The sequence below is a fragment of the Chrysemys picta genome, chromosome 2 (assembly GCF_011386835.1).
Source record: "Chrysemys picta bellii isolate R12L10 chromosome 2, ASM1138683v2, whole genome shotgun sequence".
Taxonomy (NCBI): domain Eukaryota; kingdom Metazoa; phylum Chordata; order Testudines; family Emydidae; genus Chrysemys; species Chrysemys picta.
In genome coordinates this window covers 290,680,850-290,708,846 of record NC_088792.1, presented here as the reverse complement: position 1 = coordinate 290,708,846, position 27,997 = coordinate 290,680,850, and the positions used below count along the sequence as shown (strand labels likewise).

The window sequence follows — 27,997 nt, the reverse complement described above, 5'->3', positions numbered from 1 at the left end:
CGCGAGAACTGCCTCGCTGCCCGAAGGGGCGGGGCATAGCTCTCTGGCTCCGCCCGCTATTGCCGAGGGAGGCGCGAGGCAAACCTAGTGAGAAGCCCCGCCTCCCCCCAGCTCGGACGGGAGCCGAGAGGGGCCAGGGTTAGGTCCCGTGACTGCGGAGTAGGGGCGCCTGTCCCGGGCGCTGCGGTTAACGTGGGGGTGTTCCGCGGCGTGGGGCCCGGGGAGGGCTCGGAAAGCAGCGGGGCAGCTCAGGGTGCAGGGAGGGGGTAACTAGGGGCTGTGTGCGGGTGGGGGGTAGCTCAGGGTGCAGGGAGGAGGTAGCTAGGGGCTGTGTGTGGGCGGGGGGGTAGCTCAGGGTGCAGGGAGGGGGTAGCTAGGGGCTGTGTGCGGGTGGGGGGTAGCTCAGGGTGGCAGGGAGGGGGGTAGCTAGGGGCTGTGTGCGGGTGGGGGGTAGCTCAGGGTGGCAGGGAGGGGGGTAGCTAGGGGCTGTGTGCGGGCGGGGGGTAGCTCAGGGTGGCAGGGAGGGGGGTAGCTAGGGGCTGTGTGCGGGCGGGGGGGTAGCTCAGGGTGCAGGGAGGGGGTAGCTAGGGGCTGTGTGTGGGTGGGGGGGTAGCTCAGGGTGCAGGGAGGGGGTAGCTAGGGGCTGTGTGCGGGTGGGGGGGTAGCTCAGGGTGCAGGGAGGGGGTAGTTAGGGGCTGTGTGCGAGTAGGGGGTAGCTCAGGGTGGCAGGGAGGGGGTAGCTAGGGGCTGTGTGCGGGTGGGGGGTAGCTCAGGGTGCAGGGAGGGGGTAGCTAGGGGCTGTGTGCGGGCGGGGGGTAGCTCAGGGTGCAGGGAGGGGCTAGCTAGGGGCTGTGTGCGGGCGGGGGGTAGCTCAGGGTGCAGGGAGGGGGTAGCTAGGAGCTGTGTGTGGGTGGGGGGGCAGCTCAGGGTGCAGGGAGGGAGTGCTAGGGGCTGTGTGCGGGTGGGGAGGCAGCTCAGGTGCAGGGAGGGGGTAGCTAGGGGCTGTGTGTGGGCAGGGGGTAGCTCAGGGTGCAGGGAGGGGGTAGCTAGGGGCTGTGTGCGGGTGGGGGGGTAGCTCAGGGTGCAGGGAGGGGGTGGCTAGGGGCTGTGTGCGGGCGGGGGGGTAGTTCAGGGTGCAGGGAGGGGGTAGCTAGGGGCTGTGTGCGGGTGGGGGGGTAGCTCAGGGTGCAGGGAGGGGGTGGCTAGGGGCTGTGTGCGGGCGGGGGGGTAGTTCAGGGTGCAGGGAGGGGGTGGCTAGGGGCTGTGTGTGGGGGGGGTAGCTCAGGGTGCAGGGAGGGGGTGGCTAGGGGCTGTGTGCGGGTGGGGGGTAGCTCAGGGTGCAGGGAGGGGGTAGCTAGGGGCTGTGGGTGGGTGGGGGGGTAGCTCAGGGTGCAGGGAGGGGGTAGCTAGGGGCTGTGTGCGGGTGGGGGTGCAGTTCAGGGTGCAGGGAGGGAGTAGCTAGGGGCTGTGCGCGGTTGGGGGGGTAGCTCAGAGTGCAGGGAGGGAGTAGCTAGGGGCTGTGCGCGGGTGGGGGGTTAGCTCAGGGTGCAGGGAGGGGGTTGCTAGGGGCTGTGTGAGGGCAGGGAGTAGCCCAGCGTGCAGGGAGGGAGTAGATAGGGGCTGTGTGCAGGCAGGGGGTTGTTCAGGGTGCAGGGAGGGGGTTGCTAGGGCTGGGTGCAGGCAAGGGTAGCTCAGGGTGCCGGAAGGGGTGTAGCTAGGGACTGCAGGCAGGGAGTAGTTTAGGGCAGGCAATAGGTAACTAGGGGTTGTGTGCTGGCAGGGGGATAGCTCAGGGTGCAGGCGGGGGTAGCTATGGGCTGTGTGCTGGCAGGGTGCAGGCAGGGGTGTACCTCATGGTGCGGGCAAGGGGTAACTCAGTGCAGGCAGGGAGGGTAGCTAGGAGTTATGTGCGGGCAGGGGGCTAGCCTGGGGCTGTGTGCCAGGAGGGGTGTGGCTGAGGGTGTCAGGAGGGGTTGTGTCCAAGGGAATGCTGCTGCTGTGAGACCCATCTATGTACTGAGCTACCCCCCGCCTATGCACAGTCCCTAGCTACCCCCTCTAGGTGGCACAGTGAGAATGGCTCCGCTCCTTGTGGCTGTGTGCATGCTGGGCCAGGCCATACCCATCAGCACCCAGTGGTTTGTAGCCACCAAAGACTACACCTACCTGAGCTTGGAGACTGAAAAAACTGACCTGGATGCACAGAGCACTGGGCCTTGCCGCTTGCCCTCCCCAAACATTCCTCTGTTCCCCCTGCCCCCTGTGGGGTTCAGGGGCGAGGGCGGGTAAGCGGTGACGCCAGGTGCTCTGTGCAGCCACGTCAGTTTCCCCACATGGGTTGTGCTGTGAGGCATCACGAGCTGTTCTCCTGCCCTCCCCTTACTCAGCCCACCTGGAGAAACTGACCTGGATGCACACAGTGCCTGGTGTTGCAGCTCCCCCCTCACCCCCCTGAAACTCCGCCCATGATGGCAGACCACCCGGGACTGTGCCACAGCTCACAGTTTGGGAACCGCTGGGCTATATGAGCGCAGTGAGCCCATCTGACTTTGTAATCTACAAATCTACCTAAAATCTATTTCTGCAGAAAAGGTTGGGTCACAATTAATTGTGGCAAAATGGTAAAAGTAAAATCAAAATTCAGATTTGTCTTTTAATTTTGAAGAGACCAACCAGCTCAGCATCTCATACATGAACATAAGAACGGCCGTTCTGGGTCAGACCAAAGGTCCATCTAGCCCAGTGTCCTGTCTTCCGACAGTGGCCAGTGCCAGGGGCCCCAGAGGGAATGAACAGAACAGGGAATCATCCAGTGATCCATCCCGTTGCCCATTCCCAGCTTCTGGCAAACAGAGGTTAGGGACGCCATCCCTGCCCAGCCTGGCTAATAGCCATTGATGGACCTATCCTCTATGAACCTATCTAGTTCTATCTTGAACCCTGTTATAGTCTTGTGAATCCTGGGATAGTGTTCATGTGAGCGTGAAATAAAATAAATTGGCAAGCATGTTAGTGTCTAACAGCAGATGCAAAAGACTGGCAGACAGACGAACACGGCTGCTACTCTGAAACTAGGCAGTAGACTGGGACTCAGTTCTTGTATTCTCCATACAGAATTGGAAGCTTTCCCTTTTGGACGTGTGCCTTTTCACACTTACAGAATGAGATACAGGCTCACAAAGGTGAATCACATAGCATTGTATTTAAAGAGTGTGAGGCGCTCAGATACTAGGCGGATGGGGGCCATATAAGTACCTAAGACATCGCTTATAAGCCCTTTGGCTTGTTTTGCACTGGATTTTTTTAATAAGTTCTTCCGCCAGAAAAAAATTCTTTGCAGGAGGGGGGGGTGTGTTGAGGAAAAAACCACAACAATCCTTGGTGCTGAGCAGACAGACTACAGTGTTGTGTTTTGTTTTACCAGCTGGAGCTCTTTCAGGGTGTGGGGCTGCATTCCTCAACCTCAGATCGTCCTTGCCTAATGCATCATGTACTCTAGGAATTGTGTAGAGGTTAGCTAACGAATACACCACTGCAGAACACAGCAAAGGCACTGGGAGGAAAATTCTCTAGAGAAATCGAGCTCTGACTTGTTGGTTATACAAAGAAATCAGCAAGGGGAAAACCTAGGAGCTGAACTAGAGCAAATTGCTCCATCAGGGACATGAAACAAGCACAGCACAAAGCAAGCTTTCAGCATTTCCATAGACTCAAGCCCAGACTTGTCCTGGCATAAGCAGAAAGAGTGAGAAGCCCACTGACCAAGCATTAGGAGAATGTTTCTCCACCTAATTCGTTCAGCATTTCAGTGTACCTGACTGTGGATAAGCCAATTGGACATGGAGGAAGCTACTTTACCCCTTCTTTGTGTAATGGGGAGAGTAAACAATCCACAAAGACTCCAAATGGGTCACTCAGTTATCATGTTTTGTGATGGGGTTTGTTCTTTTCAATCAATTTATTGAAATGTCTGTATCTGCAAAGTTAGCACAATATCAGCACAACTTGGAAAACCCACGTAATTAAACAGCCAGGACAGCTTAGCAAAGCAGCTTAGCACGGCAAACCCAGCACACCACGATAAAATCTGTGCTGCGTGGCAAAGTGTACACAGCCAGAACTAGACAAGGAATCGGGCACCGTGTAAGAAAGTCAGCATAGCATGATACAGTCAGTGCAGCGTGGCCCATATGGCCTAGTGTGAACAGTACACTCAGAGCAGCGAGGTGCAGGCAGAGCAGCATGGCACAGCCATTGATACACAATTCCTATTTGCATAATACACCAATCTTGAACCTGACAAATCAGCAGCTATATTTGCCCCCACTCTCCCGTCTAATGATGGAAATTCCACCTTTCACTTTGTCTCTTAGCCTTCCAAAAATTCACTAACTGAAATGACAGAGGCTGTGCTCAGCACCAGTGGTGGTTCTGTTGGTCCATATTTTATGAACCACCTGATGGTTCAGGATTCCTGCAATTTCTTCCCATGCCCTGTCAGTCAAGCTCACAATGTCCTCTCCTCAGCCTAGCAGAGGGAGTGCAGTTCTTATGATAAGGCATCGCAATGGCTCCTTTGCCCTGGGGGACTCCAGCAGAGCAGGAGGAATCAGGCCTGGAAAAGGGGTGGAATATGGCAGACAGGAAACTGCTCAAGATCCTCCCAAACCTGCACTCTTTCCCTGCCTGCTGTGACCATTTCCAGCCGAGGAAGCGAAGTGATGGCCCACAGCGATCTGCTCCCAGAGGTAAATTTACCAGTTGTGGGCTCTTGCAGCAGCTTTGCATCTTCAAAAACCCTGCAACCAGAAGCTTCCTGCATGATCCTCCACTCCTAAAACCACCTCACCGCTCGCCTTGGCCTCCTTCAGAAGTGGAGGCTGGAGAGCACTTTCTTGGCGGGATCCTGGTAACAACGACGCATGTCAAAGGCCTCATGTTTGCTGGTCCTTTCTCTTCTTGCCATTTTCTTTCTGAATCACAGGCTGGATGGACAGTAGAGATACAGCCAGGAACAAATGGCAAGGTCACCTCTGCAGTGGAAAGCCTGATCAAGAGCCCCACAGTTCCTTCTGGCCTGGAACAGTTCCCATCCTCCTTTGGGGGGCACCTCTCTGCTCAGAACTCATCGGGGTGACTCACAAGGGAGGAGACCGGTGCTTGTGAAAAGCATTTTCTAGGAAGTTGGCCAGCATTTCACAGTCATCCTAGGAGAAAGGAATCAGCAGGTTAATTAGGCTTGGTGTAGCTGAGAGCACTCCCCACATCTAATCCTCACTATCACCTCTCATGTCTCTACGGTAGCAAGGAGAAGAGGAGACCTGGTGAGCATGACTGCAGATGTACAGGGCTGTGGAGATCCAGAGAGGCAAAAGTAAGGTAAGCAGAGCAACTGATGCTGTAGAGGGGTCATTGGATTGCCAGGAGCCTCGTGGTAACATTCTCCTACCCAAGTGAAGGAAGGATTCGTTAATTTCCCTGCCGCGGAGGGTCACACACCACGACACCCACAAAATCACCGGCTTCTGAAAGACTTTTCTCTCTGCTTCTTAACAGAAAATTGTTTGTCTTTCAAATCAACAGATTGTACCAGGAGCCACATATTTTCCAGAAATGCTCTACGGGAGGGGACTCCTGTTCTCTCCCAAATCTTCCCCATTCATTTTGGCAGATGACCTCTGTTCTATACGGTCCATATGCTCAGGAGGCCGTCCAGGAACGAAGTATAAATGCACCATCTTGCAAGTGGCCAGCAGGTAAAGCTGTTTGTCAAAGGAGCTGACTAACTGCTTGGGTAGGGTCAGGATTCAGATTGAGGAATTCTCCCAGACTTCACTTACGGTTTCCAAATTCCCAACTCATGGGCAAAACGCGACACCATTTTCTGGCAAAAATAAGTGTGTCTGCTTCCTCCTAGCCAGGCTTCCTGCAGGCTGCTCTGCTACTCAAAGCATCGGCATCCCCCTGGCTCTGGACTGCTGAACTGGCTGGGCCCTCCCTAGCTCTGGGGCCACTGAAGAGAAATGTGCTGTGCACAAGTTTGATGGTGAGGGAATTGATTCCATCTTCTGGCCAGGTAGAAAGCTGCAGTGTAGGTCAGTGACTGCTGTCTGGGGCAGCAGCAGGCAGGGGGGCTTCTCTGGGGGAGGCAGGAGGTGGCAGAGTGTCTCATCTGGGCTCTTTGATCTAGGCAGCTCTTCTGGTTTCATACTCCAGAATCATTTTTAAATTTGGTCCCACTCACGGGGTGACTCATGCCATGATAATATGGCTACTCCTGTCATTGGAGCAGCCTGGAGCCAGGCCTGAGCAAAGCAGATCGGCAAAGAGTGGCAGCATGGTAAAAAGTAGGGGGTTCATCATGCAACCATAAACTGGCCCCGTCTGACCCTGGTCAGTCATAAGAACAAGCTTGCTTAAATGGGAAAATAAGTGAGTGGACTGCCCAGGTCATGCCCCTGAGGCCTAGGGTGTTGTGGAGAATTAGAGAGTCCTGTGTGAATATATTGGCAGCAGATCCCTGCCCGAGTGAGTCGTGCAAATTCTAAAGGAGGGGGGAGGAGGCTCACCTCATGGATGAATCCGTAGTGCACCAGCTCTGAGGCCAAGCCCTTGGAACTGTCAGCTGCAGAAACAGGGTTAACAGTGAGAACAGGAAATTCCTGCCGCTGGCGTTCCCTCCGGAGAGCACCTCTCCTGGCACACAGCCCAGCTGGAAGCTTTTGCAGACGCATTTGGCTTTGGGGACACAGATGGAGTGAGCCTAGGGCTGGCTGAGCACCAGCCCATGCGACTATGGGGCAGACAGAGTGTGTAGGTGAGCACTGAGTGGGCCTCATGCCAAGTGCCGGGTGGAATGAGCTTTGCAAGGTTCCACTCCCAGACCAGGCAAAGTGTGGCCATCTCAGCAGAACGCTCTTTTGACATTCTTGGCTCAGAAACCAAAAGGGGCCTTTTATGATACCAAGCCCTGTGCAGAGAGATCCCTGGCTCTGGGCTTTTCGGCTGTCTGTGAGGCCAGATAAAGAACTCTGACTCCAGGGCGCTCGATAAGGATGGCTGCACTTTCCTCCAGAGGGCTCCTGTCTTCCCCATGAGTCGGGCTGGGACTGGGCATGCTCTGAAGAGAACCACCTCTGGGCTCTGCAGCAGAGCCAGGCTGAATGGCTGGGAACTTTCACACCATACAAGGGCAGCTCATCACTCAGCCATGGACTTTCCCCCTTTACTAAAGCTGCAGAAAAAGGCTGCCGTCTCAGGGGAGAAACTACCTACTTCCTCTTCTCTTGACAGGTGTCACAGTATTGGGGTGCAGAGATGAAATTCTGATCAGGATAATGTGAATGTTCTTAATGGCCATTCCACTATGCTCCCAAAGGCTGTGAGCCCGGACACCCACTGCTCTGGGGACACAGGTGGGCAGGACCCTGCACCTGGCTGGCAGGGTTCAGGCTGCCTCCTCCAGTGCAGAGAGGAAAGGAAACCAGGTTGTAAACAGACTGAGCTCTCTGGAGTAAGGACCACGTCCTCCTGTAAGTCTGAGCATGGCCTTGGGCCATGGGGCCCAACCCTGCTCAGGGCCCTCAGGCACAACTACTAGATCAATAATAGGACATGATAATTATAAATAAACCTACTTGGCAGCAGGTCGTAGCTTAACTGTCGGTGCAGCTTGTCCTCCAGGATTAGCAAGAGCGTGAGCTGCAGCAGGAAGAGAGAGCGTATTAGAAAAGAGCATCAGCTTCTCCTTAGGAAACAAACGTGCAGCTCCTTCAGCCAGCACCAGAGGCTGCTGGGAGAAACAGGTAGTGCTGGTGCAGGAGATTGCGGGCAGCCGGTCAGACATGCCCTTTGAAGGCCCTGCCTGGAATGAATGTGCCCTTTCCTCTATCACAGCTAAAATGTTACATGTGCTCTTTCCTCTATCACAGCTAAAATGTTACATTACACTGGGAGAAGGGTAGGGTCAGAGACACCCCCACCGAGTGCAACAATCCCAAGTCTTTCCCTCTCCGACCTCACTGCAGGCTGCAGTGAGTGCTCTGGGAGTTCCTCGCAGAGGATAAAGGGCTCAGGATCCCTCCGAGGATCCACCCGGAGAATGTTAGCTGAATAGAACAAGTCCTAGTGTCATTATTGTCCTTGCAATGATTAAAGAGCCACAGATCAAAAACTCCAGATCCTGGATACAGCTCCCACTTTCTAAAGGGGACCCCTCAAGCCATGATCCTGTCCCTTTGGAATCACAGAACCCCCAAGAGATGAACAGGGGATCCCAAGCACACTTGCACCAGAGCAGAGGAGTTTTCCCCCTACTGTTACTCACACCTTCTTGTCAACTATTTGAAATGGGCCATCCTGATTATCACTATCAAAGTTTTTTTTCCCTCCTGCTGATAATAGCCCACCTTAATCGATTAGTCTCATTAGAGTTGGTATGGCAACCCCCATTTTTTCATGTTCTTTGTATCTATCTTCCTACTGTATTTTCCACTGCATGCATCTGATGTAGTGGGCTTTAGCCCACGAAAGCTTACGCTCAAATAAATGTGTTAGTCTCTAAGGTGCCACAAGGACTCCTTGTTGTTTTTGCTGATACAGACTAACACAGCTACCACTCTGAAATTAGCCCGTGTGACTACATAACCTGGCCGAGCAGAACGGAGAGATGCTACAGCCAGTGTTAGACCTATGACAATTACTGATTTATACAGCACCATGGGGGTACCCAGCCCCCACAAAACACATGAAGTCCCTAGGCTCTGTTTGCCAGAAGCTGGGAATGGACAACAGGGGATGGATCACTTGATGATTACCTGTTCTGTTCATTCCCTCTGGGGTACCTGGCATTGGCTACTGTCAGAAGACAGGATACTGGGCTAGATGGACCTTTGGTCTGATCCAGTATAGCCGTTCTTATGGCGGCAAGGGCCCTACCCCTAAGGAGCTTACAGTCAGCTTTGGAGAAACACCAGGAAGCTGCAAGGACCAGGTGTGGGAGGCCACAGACAGGAGAGAAGCAACAGAAAGAGACACAGGTCTGTGGATTTTGATCCCCTCCCACAGTACATGAGTTTGCACCTCATGTTTGGGTTTGCCCCATTATAGGGAAGGAGCTGCCCACTAAACTCAGAGCTGGCCCAGCTTGGCAGGGTTCAGATCTGGGGTTTGGGTTCAGGCTTGCCTACACAAGAAAGCAGCACTGGTTTAACTGAAGGTGTGACTTTAATCTGATTTAGCTAAACTGATGCTAACCCTGACGTGGACACTTATTTTGATTTAAGAGCAGCATACTTCAGTTTCTCTTCAACTCCCAGGAGCGGCCACTCAGGGGCTTGCACCAGTTTAACTAAATTGGTTTAAAAATTGCTGAGAGTTAAACTCGTGCAACCTGCTCATCTAGACACGACCGAAGTGACCGCAGTAAATCTTGGGGAAGGCAAGGAAGGTGCAGAGCTGGCACTGGATGCACAGAAGAGGAGTCCTCTCTAAGCACAGGGTGTGGTGTAATGAATTCTCAGGGTCGAGAGTGAGGCAGTGGGCAGAGCACAGGGGGTAACAGCAGGTCTAGGAGGAAGCACAGGCCAAGATGTGAGACCCTGGCGCAGACGGAGGAGCTGCTTTACTAACTTACTCCTACAGGAGTCTGCTGTATTCACGTTCCTGCTGATCCTGTCCCGGCAGCGCTGCCCACACACAGCAGGACAGTCCCTGCCCCACTGACTAATTCTAGCCAATGTGGCAGTCGGGTTTGCCTGGCCTGATTTAATCCTCCAGTGCTGCTCATTCCTTCTGGCTCCACTGTCTTCAAGGGTTGTATGTTACTGGGGACAGAAGTCTGCTTTACTGATGGTTACTGCTGGGATCACCTCGTTTTGCTCGTTAGGAGACTGGTAATCAGAACTCCATCAGCCTTCACTGCTCTTATTGCATTGCCCCCACCAACAGTGCCAGTGCCAGCCCCATATGTCTCTGCTTTTTTCCATGCCGCTTATCCTGGATCATCGTCCCAGAGCTGCCCTCTCCTGTACCTGACCCCACCTGTGCGGTGATGCCCGTAGGAACGCACTCCAGGTCTAGTGGCTAGGCTGACTGCTGTGGGGGAAACTGGTTTTGTATTTATTTATAGAGCTGCAAACATCTCTGTTTGTGTAATTTGTGGCTGTCTCCCTCCCCTCACATCCCACGGCCCAGCTGTCTTCCTAAAAACAGGGAGCTCTTTGGGGCACCCTGCTGGAACTCGCTAGCAGCACTCCGCACAGTGGGCCCCTGCCTGCCACTGTAACAAACGTCCTACCAACCTTTGTTCAAGGGAAAAGGGGAAGGACAGACCGAGAGGGTCATGCTCTGGTACTGGCCCAGTGCTGTGAGCTCTGCTGGGCTCATCACTTACATGCCACTGGGCCTTCTCTTCATTCATCTCCATGCTACACTGCATCTGCACCACCTAGGAGAGACCAAGACAACCATCAGTGTGGGAGCAGCACGGGGCATCTGCGCTCTGCCCTCCTTCAGCTCTGCCATATCCCTGGCCAAGCAGTTTGACTTCCCCCCTCCAACTTACATCCCACAACCCCCAACTGCCTATATGCCACCTAAAACCTTCTCCCATTCCCTCCCTCATTTCTGTCCCATAGGAACTGCCAGACTGGGCCAGCCCTGGGTCCACGTGAACCAATACCTGTCCCTGCCAGGGGCAGCACTAGCTGATTAAGAGGAAGGTGCCGGAACACTGTGTAGGGGACAGTTATGGAGTAACCTTCCCCTCAAGGGAAATCTCCTCCTATCCCCGTTTGTTAGGGGTTGGCTCCCCTCCCTCCCCCCCCCGAAGCAGGAGGGGTTACAGCCCTTCCCCTCCCCCCCCCGAAGCAGGAGGGGTTACAGCCCTTCCCAAACTCTTGGTTACATTTTAATATTACAACTCTGCGTGTTCGTGGCCATATACTTTGCCTGCACCTTTCTAATCCTGCTATGCTCTTGGCCTGACTGACACCTGGTGAACGCCAGCATTTATTCTGTACCAGGCCTGGAGCGGAGCAAGGCTGGGGGTTGGGGAAGGGGTGGAGAGGGGCAGGGCTGGGGGCAGGAAGAGGCGAGGCAGGGGTGGAGGTTTGGGGGAAGGGGGGGGGAGAGGGGCAGGGCCGGGGGCAGGAAGAGGCGAGGCAGGGCTGGGGGTTTGAGGAAGGGGTGGAGAGGGGCAGGGCTGGGGGCAGGAAGAGGCGAGGCAGGGCTGGGGGTTGGGGAAGGGGGTGGAGAGGGGCAGGGCCGGGGGCAGGAAGAGGCGAGGCAGGGCTGGGGTTTGAGGAAGGGGTGGAGAGGGGCAGGAAGAGGCGAGGCAGGGCTGGGGGTTGGGGAAGGGGGGGAGAGGGGCAGGGCCGGGGGCAGGAAGAGGCGAGGTAGGGGTGGGGGTTTGGGGGAAGGGGTGGAGAGGGGCAGGGCCGGGGGCAGGAAGAGGCGAGGCAGGGCTGGGGATTTGGGGAAGGGGTGGAGAGGGGCAGGGCCAGGGGCAGGAAGAGGGGAGGTGGGGTGGAGGCTTGGGGGAAGAGGTCGGGTGGGGTGGGACCTGGCACAGAGCAGGGGGTTGAGCACCCCTGGGGCCCAGAGGAAACCGGCCCTAGTGAAAGCAGCAATTATTTAGGCTCTAAAACTCTGATTGACTCACGACCTGCAAATTGTTCCAAGCTCTTAATCTTTCCCCTCCCCTGCCTCCTTTCTCAATCGCTGTAGACAACACCTCCATCCTCCCTGTCACTCAAGTCTGTAATATGGTGTCACCTTCCACTCAGCCCTCCCTCTAGATCCTCACATCCAGGCCGGGTTCTAATCCTGCCACTTCTTTCTGCAAAACACCAGCTGCCTGATGCCCCATTCTCAGACAGGAAACAACGTTCAGCACCAACTTATCCTCGCGGCGGAATCCCACTCCTGCTAACTGGGGTGACGTGATGGCTGATCTCTCTGACCCACTTTGCTGTGGCAGCTCATGCACTCCGGGACAAGAGCGCTGCTGGCCCCTTAGCAAGCATGGATGGTCCATGCTGCCAGGGAGCTGAAAACTATGTTCTCACACAATGGAAGCATCAGTGGGGAAAAGTCTAACTCCCTAGGGGCTTGTCTACAGATGCAACACAGCAGTGGTGCAGCTGCGCCGCTGTAGCGCTTCAGTGTAGACTCACTTACAGCCATTAAGAACACGGCTACTGAGATTGTCCGCTCTTTGAGGCAGGGCTGTCTTTCTGGTCTGTGTTTGTGCAGTGCCTAGCACTGTTCACAGGGGCTCGTAAGCAGTATGGCTTTACAAACAATAAGCACAGAAGTCCTCTTCCTGGCTTCTCGTTTTGATTCCCCCCTTTGTGTCCCTCTGCTAGCGCCTCTTCCACTTCAAAGACATACACTAAGTGCCTTCACTGTAGAGCAGCGGTGGGCAAACTACGGCCTGGGGGCAGCATCCAGCCCTTCAGATGGTCTAATCCAGCCCTCAAGCTCCCGCCGGGGAGCAGGGTCTGGGGCTTGTCCTGCTCCAGCCAGGGAGCGGGGTCGGGAGCTTGCCCCGCTCTGTGCGTGCCGCAGCTCCCGGAAGTGGCAGCATGTCCCTCTTTGGCTCCTATGCGTAGGGGGTTCCACACACTGCCCATGGCCCCGCCCCAAGCGCTGCCTCTGCAGCTCCCATTGGCCGGGCACCTGCAGATGGAGCAGCGCCCAGAGCTGCCTGGCCGCGCCTCCGCATAGGAGCCAGAGAGGGGCCATGCCGCTGCTTCCAGGAGCTGCTTGAGGTAAGTGCCCCCTGGATCCTGCACCCCTGACCCCTCCCATGCCCCAACCCCCTGTCCTAGCCCCAATCCCCCTCCTGCCCTCCAAACCCCTCGGTCCCAGCCCGGAGCACCCTCCTGCATCCCAAACCCCTCATCCCCATCCCAGAGCCCACACCCCCAACCAGAGCCCTAACCCCCACCCCTGCCCCAGCCCGGAGTCCCCTCCCACATCCTGAACTCCTCATTTCTGGCTCCACCCCAGAGACCGCTTCCCCAGCCAGAGCCCTCACCCCCTCCCACACCCCAACCCCCAATTTCGTGAGCCTTCATGGCCCGCCATACAATTTCCATACCCAGATGTGGCCCTCAGGACAAAAAGTTTGCCCACCCCTGCTGTAGAGCCTTTGATGGCCTATCCCCGCTTGCCCCATCTTTTTTCATGTACCATAGACATGTCGACTCCTTCATTCATTCAGGAAATGATGCCAGTCTTGATTGTCCATTTTAGGAAATTTCCCCACAAGCCAACTCTCATTACATCCCCTGTGCATGGGAGAAGCTCCCCGAAACACCTCTGCAAAGCCACCTCATTGTCCTCTTTCAAATCCCTCCCTAACACTCCCCCTGCTGCCAGGCCCACAGAAACCTCAGCACTGCTTAGGCAGCTGGTGTGCTGTGGCCTCTGCTTTTCATCCTGACCCGTATAGTCTCAGTGTTTCCTTGTGTCTCCTCTGCCTGTTATATCCACCTACTGTCTACAGTCTTACACTTGGACTGTAAGTATTCTGGGACAGGGACTGTCTCTGTTACATATTTCTACAGCACCCAGGCATCTAGAGCTACCGTAATACAAAGAATAGATAGGAGTGTCTGTAACCATGCGTCCACTCATGCTTGCCCCACTCCCCTGCTCCCTTCAATTGTTTGCTCTGCCCAGTTGGCAAGACTTTACCTTCCACCAGAGCACAAGCAGTGTGGGGCAGGATTTCTCTCCCTCTCTGTGCAGCACCCAACACAACTGGGGCCTGATCTCAGCTGGGGTCTCACTGTAATGTCAGGGTCAAAGAATAATCAATCCCTGCCTCCCATCATGCACTGGGCTTTAGTGCTGTCCATGGACCTACTGGGAAGTGCACCAGAGACCAGCCCCAACCCAGCCTGGCTGCTCTGACGGGTCAAGGCTGAGAACAAAGTGCATTAACTCGATCCCAAGTGGGGAGCCCACAGCACTCACTGTGGGCACTGGAAACGTATCTCTCGTGCCTGCAGGAGAACCCACAGTGGGTCTGGGGGGCAGTGCCAGACCCATGGGAGGGGAGTCCACAGGGCAAGAGTGCAGCAGAGAAGGGCACTGTCTGCCTAGTTCCAGCAGGGGGTGCTGTCCCCAGGGTGGCATTTGAAATGGTCCCACTTTCGCCCTTACCTTCCTCGTCTCCACATCGAAGGGCTCCGGGGTGGGGGTCTTGGCTTTCTGGGGGTCCTCCTGAGGTTGGGAGAGTGCACGCGGGAGCAGCTGGGGCCTGGTGGCAGCGAAGTTCATCAGGGGATAGATCCCATTCCTGCCACAGAGACACAGTTAGGTGGAACCAGCCATGCCCAGGCCCAGCTAGCAAGGGGCGAGGGAAGGGTCATGGCCCCGGGGAGCTGTGCTCCAGGAGGAGGAGAAGCCGGGCCCTGTTGATGTGGGGAAGGCAGCAGGGCGCAAGCCCTTCCCCCCCAACTCCAGACATGGCTGCCTTGGGGTCCCGCGTGGTTCAGGGGCTGTGAACAGAACGGCCCCCATGGGGAGGGGGACAAATCAGGAACTGACCCAGAAACCACTCAGCAGAAAGGAAACATTTCTGCAAAAGCTTCCCTGCAGTGTTCGTGACACTGGCAGCTCCACACAGCCCAGGGACGAGGCATTGTCTGGCATCCAGTGGTCAGGACTGAACGAAACCAGCCACCCCACTGGTGCTTGCACTAGAGAGCCTTAGCTCAGGTCTCTGGACGGGCTGAGGCCCTGTCTGTCCGAGCCTCACTGGCAGCATATTATCCACGCATGGAGCTTCTGAACAGGCCTGGCTGAGGGATCCGTGGGACACCACCCAACCCCAGCTCACCTGACATCCTCCAGGAACTTGTCAAGCTCCAGGAAGGAGACTTCTGAGTATCTGGAAGAGAAACAGGAGGGAAGAGGTTACTGGGGACAGCAGGGCAAGGAGGGGCGGAGAGAGGGGCTTGGGGAGAGGTGGGGCAGTGACACTAGGAGCACCAAGCCATCTTTGCTGGGCGTGGAGGTTGCACGGTTTCCTGCCCATCCACACTCCCTGCTGGGGCTGCCCCAAGATCCCCCTCCCCAGGGGTCTCACCTCCACTGCACTGCGGGCCGCCCCTCTCGCCGGATCTCCGCCATCACCATGTTCAGGTCCAGCTCCTTCGTCTTCTCCTCCACCACGTTCTCCGGCATCAGGTCTACAGCAAAGCCAAGAGAAGAACCTGTCAGCTGGGAGCTCTGCACAAACTCTCCCCACAGGCAGGGGCCTGAGCCTCCCCTTTCCCCGAAGAGGGCCCAGAGAGCCTCTCCCATGCGCTCAGCTGCGCTGGGGCAGGGATTTGGGCGGCTGCCTCTGGTACAGCCCTGCTCAAGGCTCGGTCTAGTGCCAGGGCTCTGTAGCTGAGCGTCCCCGTTCCTCGTCCCCACTCACTCACACTGGTTGTTGATGAAGCAGTGCGCTGCCAGCAGTTTGAGGGAGTGGACCTCAAAGAGCACCTGGTGGAAGAGCAGATTATGGGCTGTCGGCCGCTTGTCCGGGTTGAGGAGCAGGCACCCCAGAATGAAGTCCTGAGAGGCAAAGGGGGGGGCATGAGCCTGCAGCAATGCAGAGACCTCCCCCCCTGCAGCCCCACCGCAGTGCCCGTCCCCTCCTCACGCCCAGGAGAGGCAATGAGTGCCCATACTCTGAAGGCTCCAGTAGCCTTGTGCCAATGGGCAGCATCACCAGAGGGCACTGCAGGGTGCACAGACTTTGGTGCAATGATCGTGGAATTCATGGTACCCTTTTAAGGGGACAATGCTCCTGGGGGTCCTGTTGCAGCCTGAGGCTGGGCTATCAGGAGCGCTGGCTCCTAACGCTGCTGAGCAATGTGAGGGTGGAGGATGCAGGGGAAATTCAGCAAGGAGACTGGAAAAAGAAGGGGGGGGGCATCTAACAGCCCGTCAGAATCAGCACCTGAGAGCCCTTCCTCTGCGCTCACAGGCTAGGAGGCATCCAGGGGCTGGGGCGAGAGGATTCAAGACACAGCCAGACGGGGGAGCTGGAAATGCTTAATGACGGCCTGCAGAGGGGAAATGCTAGACGCGTGCCCTTTTCTGCTCCTCAGTGGAAAAGAATGGCTGGGGAGGCGCTCTGTGACCTCTCTGCTCTGCTTCTCTCTAGTACCCCTCTCCCCAAAAGGTTTGCTGCTTTATCACCATAGAGGAGTCAGGAATGACAGGTCCTGCCTCCCCTGTTTGCTGGAGGACTTCTGGGAAGAGCAGGAGACAGGAGCAGGAGCTCTCAGCCCTCAGTGAGGGAGCATCTGAATCGCTAACAAAGAGCTTTGGATTTAACAGGGGTCAATAAAAGCCAACCAAAAGCAAACCTTAAACTGCCTGGCTGTCCTTCCCCCCAGTTCCTCTGGCTCCTCGCCCTTGGGAAGAGTGAAGTCACAGTCCCACCAGCTCCAAAGTCAGACAGGTCAAATTCCAAGCAGGAAAACCAAGCTGATTCTCTATCCATACGGACCACCCCCTTCACAGCCCCTTTCTCCATTAAAAGGGCATAAGCCCCAGGTGTTTGTGGCCTTTTCCGGGTCACCTTTAAGAACAGAACAACAGGGCGTGTGCTGTGCCCTGACTTGGACACAGGGAGTTAAGGCCTGTCCCCACCCTGAACCTGAAAGAGCAGTGTAAACACTCAGGGGAAAGGCTGGGAGCCCATTACAACTGCACAGGTGCTGGTGCTGTGTCCCGGGGGGACTTCTTACTCTGGAATGTTCCAGGATTTTCCTTCCACTACATCCCTGCTAGTACAGAGCAGCCACCTTTGAGTGGGGGCTGCCATTCCACTAGCATAGGGGAAACCCAGCAGAAGTCATAGAGCTCTGAGCCGGAAAAACCCCAATAGATGTCTGAGGGATCCAGGCAGGGACATGAGAAGGGCCATGCTGGGTTAGACAAATAGTCCACCTAGCCCAGTATCCTGTCTCTGATAATGGCTGGTGCTAGATGCTTCTGGCAGTGCAGGTTTAGGGACACCCAGAGCATGGGGTTGCGTCCCTGCCCATCCTGGCTAATAGCCATTGATGGACCTGTCCTTCATAAACTGATCTAGCTCTTTTTTGAACCCTGGTATTGTCTTGGCCTTCACAACATTCTCTGGCAAGGAGTTCCACAGCTTGACTGTGTGAAGAAATACTTCCTTTTGTTTGTTTTAAACCTGCTGACTGTTAATTTCCATTGGATGACCCCTGGTTCTTGTGTTATGTGAAGGGGTAAATAATACTTTCTTATTCATTTTCTCTACAGCATTCGTGGTTTATAGAACTCTATCATATCCCCTGTTAATTGTCGCATTTTTAAAATGGAAGTCCCAGTCTTTTTACTCTCTCCTTCTGTAGAAGTTGTTTCATACCCCTAATCATTTTCCTTGTCCTTCTCTGCATTTTTTCCCATTCCAATATATCTTTCTTGAGATGGGGCGACCAGAACTGCATGCAATATTGAAGATGTGGGCATACCATGGATTTATATAGTAGCATTATGATATTTTCTGTCTTATTATCTATCCCTTTCCTAATGATTCCCAACATTCTGTTCACTTTTTTGACTGCCGCTGCACATTGAGTGGATGATTTCAGAGAGCTATCCACACTGACTCCAAGTTCTCTTTCTTGAGTGATAACAGCTAAATTAGACCCCATCATTTTGTATGTACAGTTGGGATTATTGTTTCCAGTGTGCATTACTTTGCACCTATCAACACTGAATTTCATCTGCCATTTTGTTGCCCAGTCCCTGAGTATCCCTTTTGTGAGATCCCTTTGTAACTCTTCACAGTCAGCTTTGGACTTAACTATCTTGAGTAGTTTTGTATCATCTGCAAATTTTGCCATTTCATTGTTCACCCCCTTTTTCCAGATCATTTATGAATATGTTGAACAGCACCGGTCCCAGTACAGATCCTTGGGGCACCCTGCTATTTACCTCTCTCCATTTTGAAAACTAACCATTCATTCCTACCCTGTTTCCTATCTTTCAACCTATTACTGATCCCTGAGAGGACCTTCCCTCTTATCCCATGACTCCTTGCTTTGCTTAGGAGCCTTTGGTGAGGGACCTTGTCAAAGGCTTTCTGAAAGTCCAAGTACACTATATCCACTGGATTCCCCTTGTCCACATGTGTTGAAACCCTCAAAGAACTCTAATAAATTTGTGAGGCATGATTTCCCTTTACAAAAGCCGCGTTGACTCCTCCCCAACATATTGTTGTTATCTACATGTTGTGACAAAGTTCCTCCTCTATCTTGGTGGGTCCTGCGCTTATTGGCGGATTTTCTTGCCTCAGAGATTCACCATGTGGGTTAGGGAACAGCCCAGAGACCTTCCCCTCTGGAAGAACCCACAGTCCAGGTCAATTGGGAGGTTTGGGGGGAACCCGGGGCCGCCCTCTACTCCAGGTTCCAGCCCAGGGCCCTGTGGACTGCAGCTGTCTATAGTGCCTCCTGTAACAGCTGCATGACAGCTACAACTCCCTAGGCTACTTCCCCATGGCCTCCTCCAAACACCTTCCTTATTCTCCCCACAGGACCTTCCTCCTGGAGTCTGATAACACTTGTGCTCCTCAGTCCTCCAGCAGCATACCCTCTCAGCTCCTTGCACCTCTTGCTCCCAGCTCCTCACACTCACACCACAAACTGAAGTGAGCTCCTTTTTAAAACCCAGGTGCCCTGAATAGCCTGCCTTAATTGATTCTAGAAGCTTCTTAATTGGCCCCAGGTGTCCTAATTAGCCTGCCTGCCTGCCTTAACTGGTTCTAGCAGGTTCCTGATTACTCTAGTGCAGCCCCTGCTCTGGTCACTCAGGGAACAGAAAACTACTCATCCAGTGACCAGTATATTTGCCCTCTACCAGACTCCTGTACCCCACTGGTCTGGGTCTGTCACAATGTCTAATAATTTTGTTCTTTACTATAGTTTCAAGCAGTTTACCTGGTACTGAAGTTAGGCTTACTGGTCTCTCATTCCCAGGAGCCTTTTTTAAAAAATTGGCATTACATTAGCTACTCTCCAGTCATCTGGTACAGAGGCTGATTTAAGTGATAGGTTACACACCACTGTTAGTAAGTTCTGCATTTTCATATTAGAGTTCCTTCAGAACTGTTGGGTGAATACCATCTGGTCCTGGTAATGATAAATTAATGATGATAAATTAAACAATAACAAATCAATTTGTTCCCAAACCTCTTCTATTGAGACCTCAATCTGGGACAGTTCCTCAGATTGGCCACCTAAAAAGAATGGCTCAGGGGTGGGGATCTCCCTCATATCCTCTGTAGTGAAGCCCAATGAAAAGAATTCACTTAGCTTCTTCACAGTGGCCTTATCTTTTTTGAGTGCACCCTGTGACGAAGTGGGGTTTTTTCTTGTTTTCTGTGGAGTTTCAATGGTTTGCATGCGGAGGGGGTGGGACTCAGTTTCCCTGGGTGTTACTGGTTTAACGAGGTGAGGGGAGAGGGAGTGCGTTTTGCAGAGGACTGGAGAGAGGACGTGGGGACCCAGCCGATGGCCGGGAGGATGGATACCCCAGCGACCGGTGACCTGGTGACCCGGAGGCACAGCTGAGGAGACGCAGCCGGTTCTGGCCAGTGGGCAGACAATGGGCTGCAGAGTGAGGACCCAGTGACCTAACCAGCCGGTTCCAGCCAGAGGGAGAAGCAGGAGAGGAGGCCCCGGTTTACGACCCTGTTTACCTGGAGGGAAGACAATGGACAGAGGTGGGGCCTGGGGCCGGGGATCTCAGATGCCCAGCGGCGAGCAGGGGGGCTCTGGGCTGGAGAGGGGAAGCAGGCAGAGCCCACCTGGATGCAGGGAGACTGGGATGTGCTGGGCTGAGGGAGGCCAGGCCTGAGGGTCAGAGAGTTTCCTGTGCTGTGTTCAACTCTCAATAAAACCTCCTGTTTTACGCTGGCTGAGAGTCACTCCGGTCTAGAGAACAGGGTTGCATCAACCCCTTCGGGGGTGGAGGCCCGGGGGTCGAGAGCGAGTGTACTCCCTGAGGGGGCCCACGGCATAGACAGACGTGCACAGGCTCAGAGAGGTGCGGATCCAGGAGGTGGAGGGGCCGGACCCCGAGAGAGAGTGGACCCCTGAGAAAGGCTGTCTCACTAAAAGGGGCACCCCCCACGGACCGCGTGGGGCCAAGAGTGAGCACGATCTGTGAGTCCGTGACGCACCCTTTGGCTCCTCAATTGTCTAGTGGCTCCACTGACTGTTAGGTAGGCTTCCTGCTTCTGATGTATTTAAAAAAAAATTGCTGTTAGTTTTTGTGTCCTTAGCTAGTTGCTCTTCAAATTCTTTCTTGGCCTGCCTTATTATACCTGACTTGACAGAGTTTCTGCTCCTTTCTATTTTCCTCACTAGGATTTGACTTACAATTTTTAAAGGATGACTTTTTGCCTCTAACTGCCTCTTTTACTCTGCTGTTTAGCTATGGTGGCATTTTTTGGTCCTCTTACTGTTTTTATTTGGGGTACAGATTTAGTTTGAGCTTCTATTATGTGTTTTAAATAATCTCCATGCAGTTTGCAGGCGTTTCACCCTTGTGACTCTTCCTTTTAATTTCCAGGTAACTAGCCTCCTCATTTTTGTGTAGTTCTCCTTTTTGAAGTTAATGCTACTGTAGTGGGTTTCTTTGGCATTTCCTCCACCCCCCAAGGATGTTAAATTTAATTATGTTATGGTTGCTATTACCAAGCAGTTCAGTTGCATTCACTTCTTGGACCAGATCTTTGATCTATTTAGGATTAAATCAAGAATTGCCTCTCCCCTTGTGGGTTCCAGGACAAGCTGCTTCAAGAAGTAGTCATTTATGCTGTCTAGAAATTTTATTTTTGCCTCCCATCCTGAGGTGACATGTACCCAATCAATTTGAGGGTAGTTTATTATTATTATTGTTATTGCATTTTCTCCCTCGGTAGCCTTTCTGATCTCCCTGAGCATTTCACAATCACCCTCACCATCCTGGCCACGTGGTCAGTAGTATATTCCTTCTGCTATACTCTGATTATTCAAACATGGAATTTCTATCCATAGAGATTTCTATGGTACAGTTTGAGTCATTAAAGATTTTTACTAATTTGACTCCATGCTTTCTTTCACATATAGTGCAATGCCTCCACCAGCGCAACCTACTCTGTCATTCCTGTATATTTTGTACCCTGGTATTACCGCGCTCAGCTGGAGTATTGTGTCCAGTTCTGGGCACCGCATTTCAGGAAAGTTGTGGCCAAATTGGAGAAAGTACAGAGAAGAGCAACAAAAATGATCACTGGGCTAGAAAACATGACCTATGAGGGACGAGTGAAAAAATTGGGTTTGTTTAGTCTGGAGAAGAGAAGACCGAGAGGGGATATGATAACAGTTTTCAAGTACATAAAAGGTTGGTATACGGAGGAGGAAGAAAAAATTGTTCTCCTTATCCTCCGAGGATAGGACAAGAAGCAATGGGCTTAAATTGCAGCAAGGGTGGTTTAGGTTGAACATTAGGAAAAACTTCCTATCAGGGTAGTTAAGCATTGGAATAAATTGCCCAGGGAGGTTATGGAATCTCCATCATGGGAGGTTTTTAAAAGCAGGTTAGACAAACACCTTGCAGGGATGGTCTAGATAATACTTAATCCTGCCATGAGTGTGGGGGACTGGACTAGAAGACCTCTCGAGGTCCCTTCCAGTCCTACAATTTTATTTCGCATTGATTATCCTCATTCCACCAAGTTTCTGCAATGGCTTTTATATTAATATTCTCATTTAATGTCAGTCACTTTAGTTCACCCATCTTAGTATTTAGACTTCTAGCATTTATATATTTTGTCAATATTCATGTGTTACATTTAAATGGGACACTTGTATGTTTGACAGTTCCTCACTAGCTCCTTCCTGGACTTTACTAACTTCTTTCCTATACTCTTTACTAGGATACAGAGTTTCCCCTTTGATAAACTCATCCCTAAAAGATTTCTCTGCTCGAACCGCATGCTCCTCTGCACCTGCCAACTTTCCTCCTGTCCTTAATTTAAAACATCCTCTACAAACTTTTTAATTTTATGTGCCAGCAATCTGGTTCCATTTTGGTTTACGTAGAGCCCATCCTTCCTATATAGGCTCCTCCTTTCCCAAAACGTTCCCCAGTTCCTAATGAACCTAAAACTCTCCTCTTTGCACCAATGTCTCATCCGCACATTGAGACCCAGTAGTTCTGCCTGTCTAATGGCCCTGTGCGTGGAACTGGAAACATTTCAGGTCCTGGACTTTAATCTCTTACTTATCAGCCTCAAATTGGTCTCCAGCATCTCTCTCCTAGCCTCCAGACCTGCCCCACAGAGCTTGGGGACTCTAGATATAATCTCCCTCCATTCAGAGGGTTGGGCTGGAGGGAGATTGGGCCAATGGGGGGACCTGGAGCCCCATGGACCCTGAGAAGGAGAGTGGAGTGGGGATTGGGAGCCCCGTAGTTCCCGAGAGGGAGATTAGGACTGCGAGGGCGTGGGGGGGATTCTGAAGCCCTGCAGAGCCTGAGAAGGAAATTGAGATGGGGGAGCCCCAAGCCCCATAACAGGTGACTGGGGGGAGCCCTGAGCCCATCAGCAGGTGGGGCATTGTGGCTAGGCCTCTTTGCAATGTCCTTGGTGTTTCCTGGCGGGGCTCGGCCCGCCTCGCTCACCCGCATGTTGGGATCATCCAAGGAGTGCCTTGCCCGAGCAATCGCCTCCTCGGTGACTCGGCTGTCCCCATTGGATTGGATCTCCAGCACCGCCATCTGCAGGGGAGATCAGAGCTTAGCCCCCGCCACTCCACAGAGCCCCATCCAGGCTGGCCAAGCCGCAGCCCCTCTGCTCTCACTAGGGAGCTCCTACTCAGACATTCCCTGGGCCGGGGGACGCTGCTCTGGTGCCCCTCTGGTGGGACGGGAACAGGTATCAGGCCAGGCCAGTGACGGTCTCTCAGGCCGGACGTCTGGGTTCCCCCTAGCTCCACACAAGCTGTAGTCATAATGACCAGGAGGCTGCCAGGCAACTCTCCAACACCACATTCTACAGGTCACTGTCCTCCGATCCCACTCAGGAATACCAAAAGAAACTACACCATCTGCTCCAGAAACTCCCTGCTACAGCACAGGAACAAATCTACACAGACACACCCCTATAGCCCCGACCAGGGGTATTCTATCTGCTACCCAAGATCCATAAACCTGGAAACCCTGGACGCCCCATCATCTCAGGCATTGGCACTCTGACAGCAGGATTATCTATTTGGACTCTCGCCTCAGACCCTATGCTACCAGCACTCCCAGTTATCTTCGAGACACCACCGACTTCCTGAGGAAACTGCAATGCATTGGTGTTCTTCCTGAAAACACCATCCTGGCCACCATGGATGTAGAAGCACTTTACACCAATATTCCACATGAGGATGGACTACAAGCTGTCAGGAACAGTATCCCTGATGAGGCCACAGCACGCCTGGTGGCTGAGCTTTGTGACTCTGTCCTCACCCACAACCACTTCAGATTTGGGGACAACTTATACCTTCAAGTCAGTAGCACTGCTATGGGTACCCGCATGGCCCCACAGTAGGCCAACATTTTTATGGCTGACATAGAACAACGCTTCCTCAGCTCTCGTCCCCTAGTGCCCCTCCTCTACTTGTGCTACATTGATGACATCTTCATCATATGGACCCACGGAAAGGAGGCCCTTGAAGAATTCCACCTGGACTTCAACAATTTCCACCCCACCATCAACCTCAGCCTGGACCAGTCTACACAAGAGATCCACTTCCTGGACACTACAGTGCAAATAAGCGATGGTCACAAAAACACCACCCTATACCGGAAACCTACTGACCGCTATACGTACCTACATGCCTTCAGCTTCCATCCAGGACACATCACATGATCCATTGTCTACAGCCAAGCCCTAAGATACAACTGAATTTGCTCCAATCCTTCAGACAGAGACCTACAAGATCTTTATCAACCATTCTTAAAACTACAATACACACCTGGGGAAGTGAGGAAAAGATTGACAGAGTGAGACGGGTACCCAGAAGTCACCTACACAGGACAGGCCCAACAAGGAAAATAACAGAACACCACTGGCCATCACATACAGCCCCCAGCTAAAACCTCTCCAGCACATTATCAATGATCTACAACCTATTCTGGAAAACGATCCCTCACTCTCACAGACCTTGGGAGGCAGGCCAGTCCTCGCTTACAGACAACCCCCCAACCTGAAGCAAATACTCACCAGCAACTATACACCACACCACAGAAACACCAACCCAGGACCCAATCCCTTTAACAAACCTCGTTGCCTACTCTGTCCTCATATCTATTCTAGCGACACCATCAGTGGACCCAACCACACCAGCCACACCACCAGGGGCTCATTCAACTGCACATCTACTAATGTGATATATGTCATCATATGCCAGCAATGCCCCTCTGCCATATACATTGGCCAAACCGGTCAGTCTTTACGTAAAAGAATAAATGGACACAAATCAGACATCAGGAATGGTAACATACAAAAGCCAATAGGAGAACACTTCAATCTCCCTGGCCATTCAATAACAGATTTTAAAATAGCCACCCTTCAACACAAAACTTCAAAAACAGACTTCAAAAAGAAATTGCAGAGCTACAATTCATTGACTAGGGACCAGGAGTGGCTGGCTCATTACAAAAGCAATTTTCCCTCTCTTGGTGCTGACACCTCCTCATCAATTATTGGGAGTGGACCACATCCACCCTGATTGAATTGGCCTTGTCAACACTGGTTCTCCACTTATAGGGTAACTCCCTTCTCTTCATGAGTCAGTATATTTATGTCTGCAACTGTCTCACTCCATGCATCTGAAGAAGGTGGTTTTTTACCCACGAAAGCTTATGCCCAAATAAATCTGTTAGTCTTTAAGGTGCCACCGGACTCCTTGTTGTTTTTGTGGATACAGACTAACACGGCTACCCCCGAGACTATTTCCACTCAGGGCTCCAGGGCCTCTCTCCACCCCATTGTGGGGAGGATGAAGCACTCGATCCTGAAGCTGGCTTGTGGGTCCTGCCCAGAGGGGCCGGTGTCAGAGGGTGGGGCTGCAATGGGAGGGACTGGCAGCCCTGCTCCCTGAGGCCCCAAGCTCACCAGTACAGGCAGCAGTGGATAGCCACTCCCTGGATACATCCCCTGGGGAGGGTAGCAGTGCAAGTCCCCCTTGTGAGCAGCTTCTCCCACTGGCCAAGGGAAACCTCACACCCATGTGTGTAACAGGCCCTGAGGGGTAAGACCAGTATCAGCCGTGCCCTCGGGCCAGGCAGGGCCTCAGCAGGAGGCGGGTTCAGTCTGGACAGAGATGGCTGAGGGAGGCATCTCACTCTGGGAAGGGGAGTCATAAGTGGGTGGGGCTAGTTCTCCCATTGCTCCCCAAGGAGGGTAGCCGGGACAGCAAGAAATGGTCACCCCAGGAGCAGAGCCTCCGTCACAGCAATGGGGGACGGCAGGTCCGCAGAGCCTTCATCGGAGAAGAGAGGGCCTAGAGCTGCCCTCACAGGGGCAAGTGGAGGGCACCCAGACTCCATTCGGCAGGGAGCTCCTTGGCTGAGCTGAGATCCCCTTGCTCCTGCAGGGTCAGGGGAATGAATTCACCCTGCTCCAAGCCCCAAGGGAGACAACCCTTTGGGTAGTTCCTGGGATCTGTACTGGGGTTTCCTGGCTCCTACCTCCAGGGCGCACATTCCAAAGGAGAAAATGTCCACAGCTGTCCCGTCAGCTACATCTGCAAAACCAAACCAGACTGGTGTTCCAATCCACCACCACTTCTAGGAACACCCCAATACACACCTGCCCTATGCCACACACATACACATACCCCCCTCTGCCCCATGCATCACCATGCCCCCTGCACCTTCCCCATTTTCCCCCTCCCCCATGAATCTGCCCCATGGCCCCCTTTTCCGCCCTACACACCTGCCCCATGCCCCTCCCCAATACTACTCCATGCCACCCCTCTGCCCTCCCACTGCAGAGGGGATCCGAACTTACGGCCATACTCCGGGGGGAAGAAATGCAAGTTGCGCTGCTCCTCTCTCTCAATCCTGATGGGGCTTCGGAGATCGTCAGGGATGGCTGCATGAGGGGGACAGAGCATTCAGAGTCAGAAACCCCCTAACCCACAGCTTGTCCCCCAGACTGTGTTCAAAGACCTAGATCCAGGGAGAGAACAGGAGACTGCAGGGGTCTCTGCATTTGCTCCTAACTACAGGCTGCCCAGCTCCCAGGCAGTCAGAGCCCCCACGGCTCCTGCTCCCTTAGAGAGATTCCTCTCCTGTATCCGCAGGGGCAGAATGGTCCCTGATAGGAAAACCAACTCTCACAGGGAAGAAGATCTTCCCCAAAGGCCTTCAGAGAGCTCCCTCCACACACAGTATCAGCACAGGCCCCTAGTGTCTGTTGTGCTTAATGGACCTAAACACTTAACCCCAATTGTAAGATCAAATGCAAAAGGTATGTGCCAGTTCATAAAATGTCACAATAACCCACTGTGACATTCTATCCCCTGGGGGAGCGTGCTGTCACCCCCATATTCCTCATTTTCATATAATACTGATCTTATGTATAAAGCATGCCTTGTAAGGTATCAGGGGAAAAGTTATGATCTGCTGAAAGTCAGTTCTCTATCCATATATGTATATCATTCATGCAGATGAGAATTGTGTAGTATGGTTGTCACTAGAACATGCTGTAAGTTGGGGAATCAGCCAGATATTAGCTTCCCAGAGGCAACTGCAAAGAAAGTAACCAACACCTGGGCGGGGTGTCAAACAACCATCAACAGCCATTGTCCAGCAAAAAGCGACAAAGAGTCCTGTGGCACCTTCTAGACTAACAGACGTATTGGTGCACAAGCTTTCGTGGGTGAATACCCACTTCGTCAGATGCATGTAGTGGAAGTTTCCAGAGGCAGGTATAAATATGTAGGCAAGAATCAGTCTAGAGATAACGAGGTTAGTTCAATCAGGGAGGATGAGGCCCTCTTCTAGCAGTTGAGGTGTGAACACCAAGGGAGGAGAAACTGCTTTTGTAGTTGGCTAGCCATTCAGTCTTTGTTTAATCCTGAGCTGATGGTGTCAAATCTGCAAATGAACTGAAGCTCAGCAGTTTCTCTTTCCTGAAGTTTTTTTGCTGCAGGATGGCTACCTTTAAATCTGCTATTGTGTGGCCAGGGAGGTTGAAGTGTTCTCCTACAGGTTTTTGTATATTGCCATTCCTAATATCTGACTTGTGTCCATTTATCCTTTTACGTAGTGACTGTCCAATTTGGCCGAGGTACATAGCAGAGGGGCATTGCTGGCACATGATGGCGTATATTACATTGGTGGACGTGCAGGTGAATGAACCGGTGATGTTGTGGCTGATCTGGTTAGGTCCTGTGATGGTGTTGCTGGTGTAGATATGTGGGCAGAGTTGGCATCGAGATTTGTTGCATGGATTGGTTCCTGAGTTAGAGTTGTTATGGTGCGGTGCGTGGTTGCTGGTGAGAATATGCTTAAGGTTGGCGGGTTGTCTGTGGGCGAGGACTGGCCTGCCTCCCAAGGTCTGTGAAAGCGAGGGATCGTTGTCCAGGATGGGTTGTAGATCACTGATGATGCATTGGAGAGGTTTAAGTTGAGGACTGTAGGTGATGGCCAGTGGAGTTCTGTTGGTTTCTTTCTTGAGCTTGTCTTGTAGCAGGAGGCTTCTGGGTAGATGTCTGGCTCTGTTGATTTGTTTCCTTATTTCCTCCTGCGGGTATCGCAATTTTGAGAATGCTTGGTGAAGATCTTGTAGGTGTTGGTCTCTGTCTGAGGGGTTGGAGCAAATGCGGTTGTACCTCAGCGCTTGGCTGTAGACGATGGATCGTGTGGTGTGGAGGCATGAAGGTAGGCATAGCGGTTGGTGGGTTTTCGG

The 27,997-nt window shown here is 53.1% G+C and overlaps 1 protein-coding gene across 1 annotated transcript in view; it reads right to left on the bottom strand.

Annotated features, from left to right (window-relative positions):
• Positions 1-2,628: 2,628 nt before the first annotated feature.
• NRBP2 (nuclear receptor binding protein 2) overlaps positions 2,629-27,997 on the bottom strand; it is a 59,740-nt gene continuing 34,371 nt past the window's right edge. Inside the window, exons 8-18 of the mRNA XM_005311623.5 lie at positions 26,093-26,176; positions 25,771-25,826; positions 22,714-22,809; positions 15,444-15,576; positions 15,104-15,206; positions 14,855-14,905; positions 14,176-14,311; positions 10,394-10,447; positions 7,638-7,701; positions 6,570-6,625; positions 2,629-5,207 (exon numbers count right to left, since the gene is read on the bottom strand). Coding sequence (XP_005311680.1) covers positions 5,139-5,207; positions 6,570-6,625; positions 7,638-7,701; positions 10,394-10,447; positions 14,176-14,311; positions 14,855-14,905; positions 15,104-15,206; positions 15,444-15,576; positions 22,714-22,809; positions 25,771-25,826; positions 26,093-26,176 — 902 coding nt within the window. The 3' untranslated portion in view covers positions 2,629-5,138. The remainder of the gene's footprint in view (positions 5,208-6,569; positions 6,626-7,637; positions 7,702-10,393; positions 10,448-14,175; positions 14,312-14,854; positions 14,906-15,103; positions 15,207-15,443; positions 15,577-22,713; positions 22,810-25,770; positions 25,827-26,092; positions 26,177-27,997) is intronic.